Below are 13,033 nucleotides of genomic sequence, written 5' to 3'. Positions count from 1 at the left end.
GAGAACCAATTATAGGGATACTGAGAAATAAGGAGGGAGAATGGGCCAAATGGTCTCCTCCTTTGTTGTTTTATTGAAAACTTTCTTCTTGACATTGATGTTCTTGCAGTAACTGCAGCTGTGTGGTCTAAATGCTTTACACCAAAAATAAGCCATTGCCTAAGGATATTTCCCCTCTGTTTGTTGAACACTATATGAACAGAACATTTTTATCCCCTGTACAGAGTTAAACTGACGGCATATTTCCAAAGATGAGAACCAAACCAACTAAAAGATATTGAATTATACAATTTAATGGACCATCTTAAGTCACATCATTCATGCTAAATATAGTTCTGCTTGCTATAATATACTTTAGCTTATTAATGCACCTGTCAGAGAAACTGTGCTGCACAATGATCGGAGCCATCAAAAGCTGTATTTTTACTACTGTACATTTCAAACATATTTTCGTCTAGTTTCATTGTGGATGAAAATTTTTATGATTAAATACCTCTCTGGAGTCACTAATATACAGTAATAGCAATATTTTTTCTACACAGTTTGCAACAATTCATTTTTTAACTTGTGCAATATTGTAAAAAATTTAACAGGCATACTGTTTAATGCAATGTGCAAAACAAGGCATAAAGAGATCTACAGTTCTGCAGCAGTGGATTAGAAAAAAGGAAAAATGGGATGGGGGAGGAAGATAAAAACTACAATAGAAAAAAATCTCTGTACTCACATGGACTGCCTTTGTGTTTGTTGCCTGTAGAAGGGATCTGCAGATAGGGATGGAGATATGTTCCAACGCAATGCTCTCCGAGTGTTCAATTCATCTGTCCAGTACTCTTTGATGTTGTTCACAAATGGTGATGAATTAGGCAGAAGCCTTGAAATGTAAATTTCCCTAACAACCTTGCCTGAACAAGTTATACTGAGGGAGAGGGAATTTGCTACTCAGTTCAGGTGGCTCAAAATGCGGAGTGAACTCCGGGTGTAATGACTGTGGGCTCAGCTGATGGGTTGAAATGATACACACATATGGTAATGAGTACAGTGGCTTTGTGTCTGTCACACTTGCCTGCACATATTTAGAGCCTTATTATTAAAGTGCCAAACACATTTACTAATATAAAGCAACATTATGTTGTGAATTGTTTGGAGTTTTTAATGTTGTTTATTTCAATATTAGCTCAATTTTAACTCCTGAAGTGGCTGATTCAGACCGTAATTTTATTTAACAAGACTAAGTAATCCTTATCAGTGGTCATTATTGAGGGGCGATGTTGAAGAATGAGATTTAGCTGATTATTTGACTGTACTTGACTACAGTCAAGCCCAATTCGATTTCTACTCAATATTAGTATACTAATATAGGGTGGTGGGTTGGAGATATGCTTCTACCAAAGGAGGTGTAAGGCACTCCTAACCTGTTAGTTTATAGGTCTCCCTTGGGCAAGGTGTAGCATCTGCTTAGCCCCCTCTTCACCCTGATCAGGGTCACATGAAGCCATGGGAGCAGGTGGTGGATGGTTTTATGAGCAGCTGGTGCATATCACGTCCTGATTATGAGACCACCAACGCCAGACAGACAATCTCTGAAGAGTGTTGATAATGGCTAGGGTCATCCGTTTTGTAATGACACTGCCCAGAAGGCAATGGCAAACCTCTTCTGTAAAAATACTTTCCAAGAACAATCGTGGTCAAGAGACCATGATCGACAACATCATATGACACAGCAGATGTTGATGATGATGATGATGGAGGTAATATCCATTCACTCCAAGAGTTGTGGATAGTGGTCAGCAGTTAGTTCTGGTTCATTTCTAGTTTATCTACTTGTTTCACATCCCCTGTGTCATGAGTACTATAACTTTGTTGTACAGCTAAATAGATACTTTGGAAGTTGAGCGTTTCATCTCTACATTGCAATATTAATACAGATGCATAATTCTCATTGCAAGAAAAGCAAACTAATTAAAGCTGAGGACATGGTGTTTTACACAATGGATGTTGAAGCAGACAAGGCTAAGATAGTGTCCTAGGAAGTTTCAGGAAAAGAAAAGGTAAATGAACACCCAGATCAACTATAGACTCAGTGGCCCTTTACACCTATACACCTACTCGTTAATGTTATTATCTAATTAGCCAATCACCTGGCAGCAACTCAATGCATAAAAGTATGTAGGTATGGTAAAAAGATTCAGTTGGTTTCAGACTAAACATCAGAATGGGGAAGAAATGTGATCTAAGTGACTTTGACTGTGGAATGATTGTACTGGACAACAAACTTTTGGGAAGTGTTGCTTCTTTGGAAATTTATTTTGTTTAAGATAAAACTACATTTATCTGAACACAAATATAATTTCAGACTACTTGTATCACATAGGAATTTTGAGAAACAAGAAATTAACTTTTATTGAATATAATGTGTTTAATTGCATAATGGTGATGCTTTGTAATAGTTCAACTAAGCCAAAAATGTTTTGTTGATGATTTCCATTTGTACACTATGTCTGAGGCTTCTCACTTGTGTCCAACAATAATTGCCAGCATTGATGGACTCCAGTTGCTCTGATACAATTTCTCCATGACTGCAATGTCCTGGTGAAATCTTTAACCATGCTCGTCACTGAAGGTGCCAGATTTGCATGAAAGGCGGCTAAATGGGAATGCAGAAAATGAATCTTGAGTGACATGTTACACCATGGTTTTCCTATACTTGCTGCATGTTGTCAACCAGCTGCACAGTTTGGTGTTCTGTAGTTGCCAAGAAAGTTTTCAACAACATCCTTGAATGCCTTCCATGTGATTTTCTCTGGTTTCATTAGCCATTCTTTGATTTGCCTGTCACTGATAACTGTTTGATTTGTGGACCAACAAAAACATCTTCTTTAACCTTGGCATCAGTTATTTTGACTTGAATCATGAATTGAAAGAACAAATATAGGCCATTTCAACAAAATGGTGCATGATAGGGAAATTTCACTGTGATTTTCACGATCAGTAGCCCAAAATCCAAAAGATACATGCAAAAATATTTGGAAAGTAAAATCTTTGTTGTCCAGTGTAATTGGTGCCAGACCGTGTAGTTTGAGCATATCAGAAACTGATCTCCTTCGATTTTCACACACAACAGTTGCGAATAAAAACATGTGGGCAGAAAAACTTTGCTAATGAAGAGGTCAGAGGAGAACCAGACTGGTTCAGGTTAACAGGAAGCTGCCAAGAACTCAAGTAACCATGTTACAACAGTGGTGTGTAGAAGAACATCTCTGAAAGCACAACATATCAAACCTTGAAGTGGATGGGCTACAGCAGCAGAAGACCACACCAGGTTCTATTCCTGTACCTAATAAAGTGGCAACTGAGTGCATGTTTACTTGCAACAAAATGTCCTTGCCCTTCTGCAGCTTTTGATACTACTGAAGCCATCCATTTAAGTGGTATGACTTGGCCCATATCATAAATAACAAAAAAAAAAGAAAATATTATCTGAAATCACACAAAAACATTTGTGCCCAAGTAAAGCAAAGTATTTTAAAAATTAACGTTTTCTAAATTATTGCTCTTCATTCATAGAAAATGATTAAGCTTTGATTGTGCCACACACCTGTCTGGACAAGTTTGAAATGAAGAAGCAATTTACTCAGTCTCTACTGATGAATGTTCATGATCTTTCAGTGCGTCCAAGCCCATTGTCTTTTACTCTTGCCGCAAGCTGTTCCCTTCTGTCTGACTTCATTCTTTCCCTGGAACTGAATCAGGGTGTTCGCATTCTCAGAGCCATATATAACCCCAAACATAAATGATGGTTCACATATCCATTACATAAGCATGAATAATTTCAATCTCAATCTCTCTTATCTCAGAGTATGTACCTTTGTCAACTGCTGTTTTGCTGTTGCTGATTGATCCGTTGCTCTTGTTGCTTGTTGGTCTGCTGAACATTATGGGCATGCTATGCTGGCGCTGGAATGTGTCGTGACACTTGTGGGCTGTCTCCAGCACATTCTTGATGTGTGTTGGCTGTTCACATAAATGATGCTTTTTGCTATATGTTTCAATATACATGTAATAATTAAATAAATTGATTAATTCATTTTCCCTTCTCCAATGGACTACTCTCTGTGCCTCTTTCTTTTTTCCCCCCAAATGCTCTTAAAAACCACCTTCTTAATTTATCCCACTATCTTTGTACATGGCCCAAAGTTTATTTATCTAAAGATACAGTGCAAACAGGCCCTCTGGCCCTTCAATCTGCATTGCCCAGCAGCCCAAGTCTAATCAGTGGATAATGACCAAGTTAACCTACTAACTGGACTGTGGGAGGAAACTGGAGCACTCAGCGGAAACCCATGCACACACAAGAAGGAACGTGCAAACCTACTTACAGAAATGAATGCCGAACTCCAGCACCGAAGCTGTAAAGGCATTGCGCAGTTACGCTACCGTGTTGCCCCAAGTTAAACCAGTGAAATACCTCAGTAAAGATACAATAGTCAAAAGTACAGCACAGAGGTAATTCAGCCCATCTTGTCCATGCTGAACCATTTAAACTGCCTACTCTCATCAACCTACATGGAGACCATAGCCTTCCATACCCCGACCATACATGTACCTATCTAAACTTCTCTTGAAAATTGAAATCAAGCTTGCAGGTACCACTTGTGCTGGTAGCTCATTCCACTTTCACACTCCTGAGTGAAGAAGTTTCCCCCTCATATTCCTCTTAAACTTCGCACCTTTCACCCTTAACCCATGATCACTGATAAGAGTCCCAACTTCAGTAGAAAAAGCCTGCTTGTATTTACCCTACCTATACCCCTCAATTTTGTATAACTCTATCAAATCTCCTCTCAGTCTTCTATGTTCTAAGGAATAAAGTCTCAACCTATTCAATCTTTACTTATAAAACAGATCCTCCGGACCCAGCAACATCCTCGTAAATTTTCTCAGTACTCCTTCAACCTTATTCATATCATTACTGTAGGTAGGTGAACAAAACTGCACACAATACTCCAAATTAGGCTTCACTAATGTCTTATACAACTTCAACAGAACATCCCATTTCCTGTACTCTTAGTTTGATTTATGAAGGCCAATGTGCCAAAAGTCTTCTTTACGACCCTATTTACCTGTGATGCCACTTTCAATTAATTATGGACACGTATTCCCAGATCCTTTTGTTCTACCACATTCCCCAGTGTCCTACCATTCACTGTGCAAGACCTACCTTGGCTGGTCCTACTGAAGAGCAACACCTTATACTTATCTGCATTAAATTCCATCTGCCATTTTTCAACCTATTTTTCTAGCTGGACCACATCCTGCTGCAAGCCACGATAGCTTTCCTTGCTGTCCACTACACCCCCAATCTTGGTGTCATCCTCAAATCTGATAATCCAGTTAATCACATTATCATCCAGATCATTGATATAGATGACAAACAACAACAGACTCAGCACCGATCCCTGCGACACTCCGCTAGTCAGAGGGGCAACCACTTACTACCACTCTCTGGCTTCTCCCACAAAGCCAATGTGTAATCCAATTTACCATCTCATCTTAAATGCTGAGCAACTAAATCTTCTTGACCAACCACCCACGTGGGATCTTGTCAAACGGCTTACTACAATCCATGTAGACAATCCATGCATCCACTGTCCTGCCTCCTTCAACCTTCCTGGTAACTTCCAAGAAAAAAAACTCTTACGTTTGGTTAGACATGACCTACCATGCACGAGGCCATGCTGACCATCCTTAATCAGTCCATGTCTATCCAAATATTTATAAATCCAGTCCCTCAGAATATCTTCCAATAACTTTCCCACTAATGATGTCACACTCACTAGCCTATAATTTCCTGGTTTATTGTTAGCACCTTTCTTGAGCAGCAAAACAACTTTGAATATCCTCCAATCCTCTAGAACCTTACCTGTCATTCAGAATGATTTAAATATCTCTTCTAGAGCGCCAGCAATTTCTGCACTTGCCTCCTGCAGGGTCTGAGGGAACATCTCATCAGGCTCTGGGGATTTATCCACCCCAAATTTCCTCAGGACAGCAAACACCTCCTCCTCTGTAATTTGTATAACGTCCACGAAGTAAATGCTGCTTTGCCTTACTTCTGCAGACCCTATGCCGGTCTCCTGAGTAAATACAGATACAAAAAAAATTACTGAAGCTCTCCCCCATCTCTTATGGCTCCATGCATGATTATGATTCTGATCTTCCAGAGGGCCAATTTTGCTTCTTGCAATCCTTTAAAAAACTTTAAGTTGTTCTTGCTAAGTGAATCATCATTTGTTATTCTTCAAGACTGGTTGAAGAATTTAACTAACAGCTCAAAATAGCCAATGCTTTAATATATAATAAGGTATCTACATAATCTACTGAATGGCAATTAACTAGAACCATTTGTCAAATATGGACAGCTGTCTGTGAGTGACCCAAATAATGGAACCTGTATGTACAGGACAGAAAATTGTATTTACTCATCATGACTTTGCAAGGAAATGTATATTCATCTATTAAAAACTCATAACTATCTTCCTTTGGTCAGAGAGAACGGGTGGATAGGAGACCCCTACTTTTTTGTAACCACGAAACAAAATGTTGCTGCTTTACATGTTTGAGAATGGCACTACATTAAAGTCCTGCTTGCTTATAAACTTTGGTCTTACATTTCTTGGGATCACACCCAAATATTGTAAAATTGTAAAGCTGTTGATGTCTAACATGCATGGCTTTGATACAATCCAAAATAATCAAAATAACTCAAGGCTCATCGGAGCTGTTTTGTAACTTTGCATGTTTCATCTTGATAAAAGTCATTTTGGATAAAGATCATTCTGTCTGTTTTCCTACCCCTAACAAACAAGCAGAAAAAAAATACTGAATTATCAGCGCATTTGCTGGCAATACTGTGACTGATTTGCCCTTTCTTCTGCTATGGTGAGGCTATGAAATTCATTAGCCCCATTTACCACACATTGTAATTAGATTGCATTACAGAGGCACCACAGCTGCCTGTGATTAAGGCAATCAATTAAAGATCAGGACTCAATAAATTTGAGCAACATGACATATATGTAGATATATTTTAACAAACATAATTATACAGAAGAGCTGGTTGAATAAAGATCATTACTTACCAATTATCTTTAGTGCCAACCTACTGTATGTTCTGAAGCCATCACTTGCCCCTGTGCCTAATCATATAAAGGCAGAATTTACTTTTTTCCTTGCCAGCTGTGGTTAGTGGCATCAGCACTGGACTTCGAGCAGAGTGGTGGCAGGTTTGAATCCAACCAGCTCCTTGCACACTTTCCATCCGTGCTGAGTTGAACATTGAGCAAGTAACTTGGCCTCGTTAAGAAAAACGGACAAAATGCTAAAGAAACAGGAATGCCACCCGATGTGCCACATGGCATAGAGAACAATAGCATTACTTTTTACCCTCCTGTCTTTATTTAACTTCCTCTTTAACCACATCTGTATTTGTTTCATCTCCTCCTTGTGATAGTGAGATTAGTTCTCATCATTTGAAGAACTTTCCCCCACGGTTCTGATTGAATTTGGCTAAGCTATAGCACTGATGCCCCATTTAGGAAAATATCTTCCCAACAGCTACTTCATCACAGACATGTTAAAGTCAACGTTCCCTCTTTTTTTTCACAGCTGCACGGACCAACCATTGCAGGAAATTTTTATATGCCCTAAGAACTGCACAGCACATTAAATGTTTTTTCTTCAGTATTATGCATTCTATAAATATTTAGAAAGTTGAAAAATCATATACTTTTGATTTTATCTTTAATTGAAGGGTGTCATGAAATACAATACACCAAAGAAAATCTTCATTTTGTAAACTTTTTCTCATCTGTGTTTATTAAAAATCCATTGTCTGTAAACACTGTCCAGATTAATTTTGCATTCAGATGAAAGTCTTAGTCCTCATTAGATCATCCAAATGTTGCTCTTTTAGTCTGTTTCTGGATTTACATTTGATTGAATTCATATGACTGAATCCACGTCTGCAGACAGCACTGGAAGCTTGAAATGTTCCAACAATATCAAGAATTGACTACTCTTCAAATTCTTTGTTTCTAAGCATGTAATTCACATATCAGTGAGCACCTTAATTGAGCCAGTCTTAACTTTATGCTAAATTATATTAGCATTTCAAAATTATATTAACATTATATAAAATAAAATATTAGCTGAACGGCAAAAAAGGCTACATGCGCGAGAGCATTTCAGGTACTCTGCATCTGTATACCTGTGCAGCTTAGAGGGAACAGCAATTCAAGTTCCTCCTAAGGCTACCTTCACCTTTCTTATTTCAAGGGATACGAGCCCAGCCTGTTGAACTGTTCCCTGGTATACAAAACCTCCCAGTCTGCTATCATTCCCTTAATTGACTCAACTTCTAACAAATGCAAACCAGAACAACGTATAGCACTTGTGCCGTCAAACAAGAATTCAGTACAAATCTTTTACTTTCCATCTCTCCAAAAGTAATTCAAAGGTTTGTTTGTTTTCCAACATCTACCTTGGCGACTTTTTATTTATTTGTTTTTCTGTACTTAACTTTTTTTTCAAGACAGCAGCTTAAGTGACTAGGCCAGTGTTGATCATTTATCCCTACTTCCTTGAGAAGATGGTAGTGAACTACCTACTTAAGTGTTTGTAGTCCTTCTGAAGAAGGGGTTAATAGGTTCTTGATTAGTAAGGGCGTTAAAGGTTGTAAGGACAAAGGTAGCAGGATAGGGAAAATAAACCACACTCATGCAGAATTTTGCAGACATTTTTATTCAACATCAGCAGAGATAGGAAGAAAAATTAAAAGGTAAAATGCTGAATATGGACAAAATACATAAAATTTCCATGCATATTGCAAAGGAATGTAATCCTGTTTAGATGTGAAAAGCTCTTTACAAATTCTGTGGGGCAAAATGGAAGAGTTTACCTTATGAATATATAACAGTAGTGGATAAGACTAAGGGCCACAACAGACCAGAAACAAATTAAAATGTCAGAGAATTTAAAACATAAGAAATAGACAATTAAGTAGATAATATTCAAAATAATTGCCTTATAATAATATATTCTAAATGATTGTTTTTACATATGAAGACAAGCTGAAGAAACATTGCTTTTTAATGGAACTAACAGCTCTTGGAAATAAAAATAAATTCTGGATCGACAGAATAAAATGCTCACATATTTCCTAATATGGATCATTTCTATACCAGGTTTAAAAGAAATTAAGATTTGTAATGTACTTAGTCTTTTGGAATAAATGACCAAACTCTTTCAGGGAATCAATGGATTAGATATAGGATTATGTTATATCCATTAAAAAAAATTAAATGCAGATGGGAGTGTTAGACTCACTAGGATTATTATTAAAGTTAGATACATTTTTATCTTAAATAAAAGTATGATTTATATCCCTATCTATAACAAATACTGCCATCAAATTCTGTGTGTCAGGAAATTTTAGTGGCAATATAATCAGGGAATGGTGGCAAAAAAATGTAAACCAACAAAACCTGCCTCTGGTCTCATCAACATATGAAAAGCTGTTAGGTCCTTAAGACTCTTCCACTGACCATTTACAATACACTCTGGATTTTATCATTGACATTTTTTTATTGCTAAGGTTGGAATAAAACAATTCAGGGTAAAATTTTCAAGGCAATTTACTTTGAAGTTTCTCTCCTAGAACCAACTGAATAACTAATTGTAGACCAGTGACCACTCCAGGAACATCCTAGCAAGGCTGGGATTTAGCCTGCTGAAATATTTCTGACCACTGGACAGCCTACTAAAACTAGATCTCACACAACAAAAATCAAAAACAGCAATGTAATAGAAGGCCAGTGAAAGGAAAGAAGGAACCGATGAAGAAAAACATAGAAACAAATTTGTACATTTTATGATGATAAAGAGTTGTTTTATTGAAAACCAAATACGAGATTAATCAACAGCCATGTTAGCATATATATTTTGCACTTTAATTATTTGTACTAGAAACTTACTTTCCAGCAGTTAATTTGGTACATATTTATTCTTAATGCTTTTGCTGGATTTCCAAATCTAATTACAAATCCTGTAAAGTTATAATTTAAACTAAAATAAATTAAATTTGCAGTTTGTGGTACTTATAATAGAAGTTTGTACATTTGTATTAGCAATATTCACAATTTATTCCCCATGTTAAGACAAAAGTTCGGCGTTTAAAGTACATTTATTATCAAAGTATATATACCGTATATAACCTTGGGATTTGTCTCCTTTCTTACAAGCAGCCACAAACAAAAAATTCCAATTGAACTGACAAAAGACTGTCAAACAATGTCAAAAAGAAGCCAGTGAACGTATGCTAGAAGGAATCATTTTTAATGAAGGGTCCTTCTCCAAACACCAATGTTGCTCATCAATTATTCTCCTGTCTCTACTTTTTCATCAACATGTTTGAGTGCCATTAAACTCCTCTTTTCAGTACATCAAGCATTTTTACATAGAACAAATAAAATTATCAAATTAAAAAAGCCTTAAGTAATATTTTAAAAACGATGGTACCACAAATCTGACAAGTCAATAGACCTTGGATGGCATCCCAAAGGAGCTAGCTGGAAAAGAAACTAGCCTCTTGGGGGTTTGGAGGGGGTCAGAAACAGATTTCTCTTGTCCATTAACTATTTGGGTATACATTTCTATAAACATTGACTTCAACTCACACCCCATTTCCTATGAATGAAGATTAAAACATCTTAAGAATATAAATGCAACAAAACATGGGTAATTTCCTTGGCATTCTACTCCCATAATCTCACCAAAGGTACACCACCAAACAATATTTAGACATACTATCCAAAGCAGTTTGGAGGAAAATTTCATTTAGTGAGTTTGCTGAAAACACATTCTGAGCTGGCACTTTACAGAAAGGTAAAGCTGGCAATATACTTTTAAATATTCCTGTTTTCTTAGATCATGTTCACAGGACTGATCCTTGTTACTGTCAAGTTCCAGTTCAATCTGCACTCTATGCCTGAAATATAATTTTTGTAAATCCCGTGTTGGCCTCTGCCTCTATCATAGGGTGCAAGTCTGCCACCACAAAGGCACTTAGTCCACATATTTTCTTAAGTATACAAATCTAATGAACTATACACCCCGATGCCTCACGCTTAATCCTAGTTCTCAGTTTCTTTAATTTGGTGTTACTTTCATCAAGTATTAGTCCATATTCTGCTAAGTTCCAAGCTTCTTCATAAAGCTGTTGTTCAAAGTAGCGGAGAGCACTTCGCTGGAAGTGTTGAGACAAACTAGCCTGTCCTGGCCTACTGGAGATACTAGTTAATGCCAAAGACTTGTCCAACTGTAAGGCCTTTATGTAGTTTTTACAAGCCTCGTCATCCCTCAGTGCAAGAAGCTGGATATGTCCCATAAAGCAATAATCTTCAACCAGGTCTGCAGAGTTTTTGTTGATGCTTCGTTTGATGACCTCTTGTAGGTCCTCTAGTGCCCTCACATACTGTTTCAGTTTAGTCAGACATATTGCACGAAGACGAATATATTTGGCTTTATTTTTACTTGCAAGAACAGCTAGCGTGTAGTATTTCAGTGCTTTCTCCTCCTGATTCCCTTTAGCCAAAGCACTGGCCTCCTGTGAAGCTATCTATGAAAGAAAATGGCAAAAAAAAGCACCATTACTTTCTCACAAAAGAGAATTTATTGACAGGTAAAAGGGAAAAAAAATCCTTTTACTCTGAAGAGGTATCAAGTTAGCTGGATGAAAAGATTTTGCCTGCCGCATTTGAAGCCTAGGTGACCATTTAATAACCAGAAAATGCATTGTTTCCTGAAGAGGCCACAACGTTATTTGTAAATAGAATTTTCAACCTGATATATTTGGTGTGATCTTTTAAGTCAATATTACAGCTCTTGGTACAAAGAGAAATAATTAACAAATAAAAGGTATTTATTTTGCACTGATTTAAATATGTCAAAATCATTTCTGTGCAGTAAGCCACTTTGAAATATAGTAGAGAATGATCTTGGCAGTAAGCATTCATTCTCAGTAACACCAGACAATAATGCAACAAACAGTTAAGTTTATCTGTGTTTGGAAGAGATATGCTGTGTCAATAAGGATCTTCTCCAAAGATCTGCAATTATCTTGCCTTTTTGTTGGAAATATTCCTCTAAACAGGACAAAATTATTTATTCATGCAGCCTTTCCTTGGAATTCTACACTTTCCTACATCCTCCCATTTCCATGCTACTGTGTGATGATCACAATATCAACTTCTCCACTGATGTAATCCTGTATAACAGTAGAGAGGTTGTGATCGTCTCACTGTATGATAGAAAAGGGAGGTTGTAGGAATGTAGTTTTCACTCATCATGATGATGCAGTCTGCTACAACATAGCACTATTAAATTCAAGCAGAATTTAAATTGAAGCAATATAAAGATTGTGATTTTACATTCTTCCCACATTAGAATTCTGTTAGTCTCAGTAAAAAAACTAGTTTCTACAGAAAACCATGACTCTATTTAAGTCCCAAAGTTCCTGTGTAATTAGAACAGCTAGATGTTGCTCTATTAACAAGCTAGAAATTTAGCTAAAGGTATGCTGATAATGATCAATGAAGCACAAAATCTTCAGAGGGCAGCACTACTCTAACAGACTTCTTGAAGTCTATGCTATTTGTTCCCCTAGGACAACTGAACAGCAGGGAACTATAGGTGCAGCTGTTATCCATTATCCTACAGAGCACAAACTGAAAATATAGGAACATGGCTATCAGCACCATCACATAGAAGTCTTTTATACATTTTCTAAATCACGAAGTAACCAGCTGCAGCTCTAGTACAATATTTATATTAAGTTAGTTAACTACAGTCTATTACTGCATCATGTAATTACTGTCCAGGGGCTAATCAATTCTACAAATTTGCATCTTCCTGCCAAAGGATACCATCATGTTTAAAAATTGAAGAGAATAAAGGTTACATTTCTCCAAACAAG

General features: G+C 37.0%; 1 protein-coding gene across 6 annotated transcripts in view; it reads right to left on the bottom strand.

Annotated features, from left to right (window-relative positions):
* Nucleotides 1-2,258: 2,258 nt before the first annotated feature.
* Nucleotides 2,259-13,033, bottom strand: part of ttc34 (tetratricopeptide repeat domain 34) — a 74,140-nt gene continuing 63,365 nt past the window's right edge. The window contains exons 8-10 of one of the 6 annotated variants that reach the window (XR_009508234.1): nt 5,924-6,137; nt 3,867-4,039; nt 2,259-3,743 (exon numbers count right to left, since the gene is read on the bottom strand). Coding sequence is in view for 4 of the 6 variants with exons in the window: in XM_059952212.1 (XP_059808195.1) it covers nt 11,156-11,677 (522 nt within the window). In the remaining 2 variants the exon portion in view is untranslated. Of the gene's footprint in view, nt 4,040-5,923; nt 11,678-13,033 lie in introns of those variants that run through there. The other 5 variants (XR_009508235.1, XM_059952213.1, XM_059952214.1 and 2 more) reach the window with 5 other exon arrangements.

This window comes from Hypanus sabinus, chromosome 27 (genome assembly GCF_030144855.1).
Source record: "Hypanus sabinus isolate sHypSab1 chromosome 27, sHypSab1.hap1, whole genome shotgun sequence".
Classification (NCBI taxonomy): domain Eukaryota; kingdom Metazoa; phylum Chordata; class Chondrichthyes; order Myliobatiformes; family Dasyatidae; genus Hypanus; species Hypanus sabinus.
The sequence above is the reverse complement of the archived record's forward strand: the minus strand, read 5'-3'. Positions and strand labels throughout refer to the sequence as shown.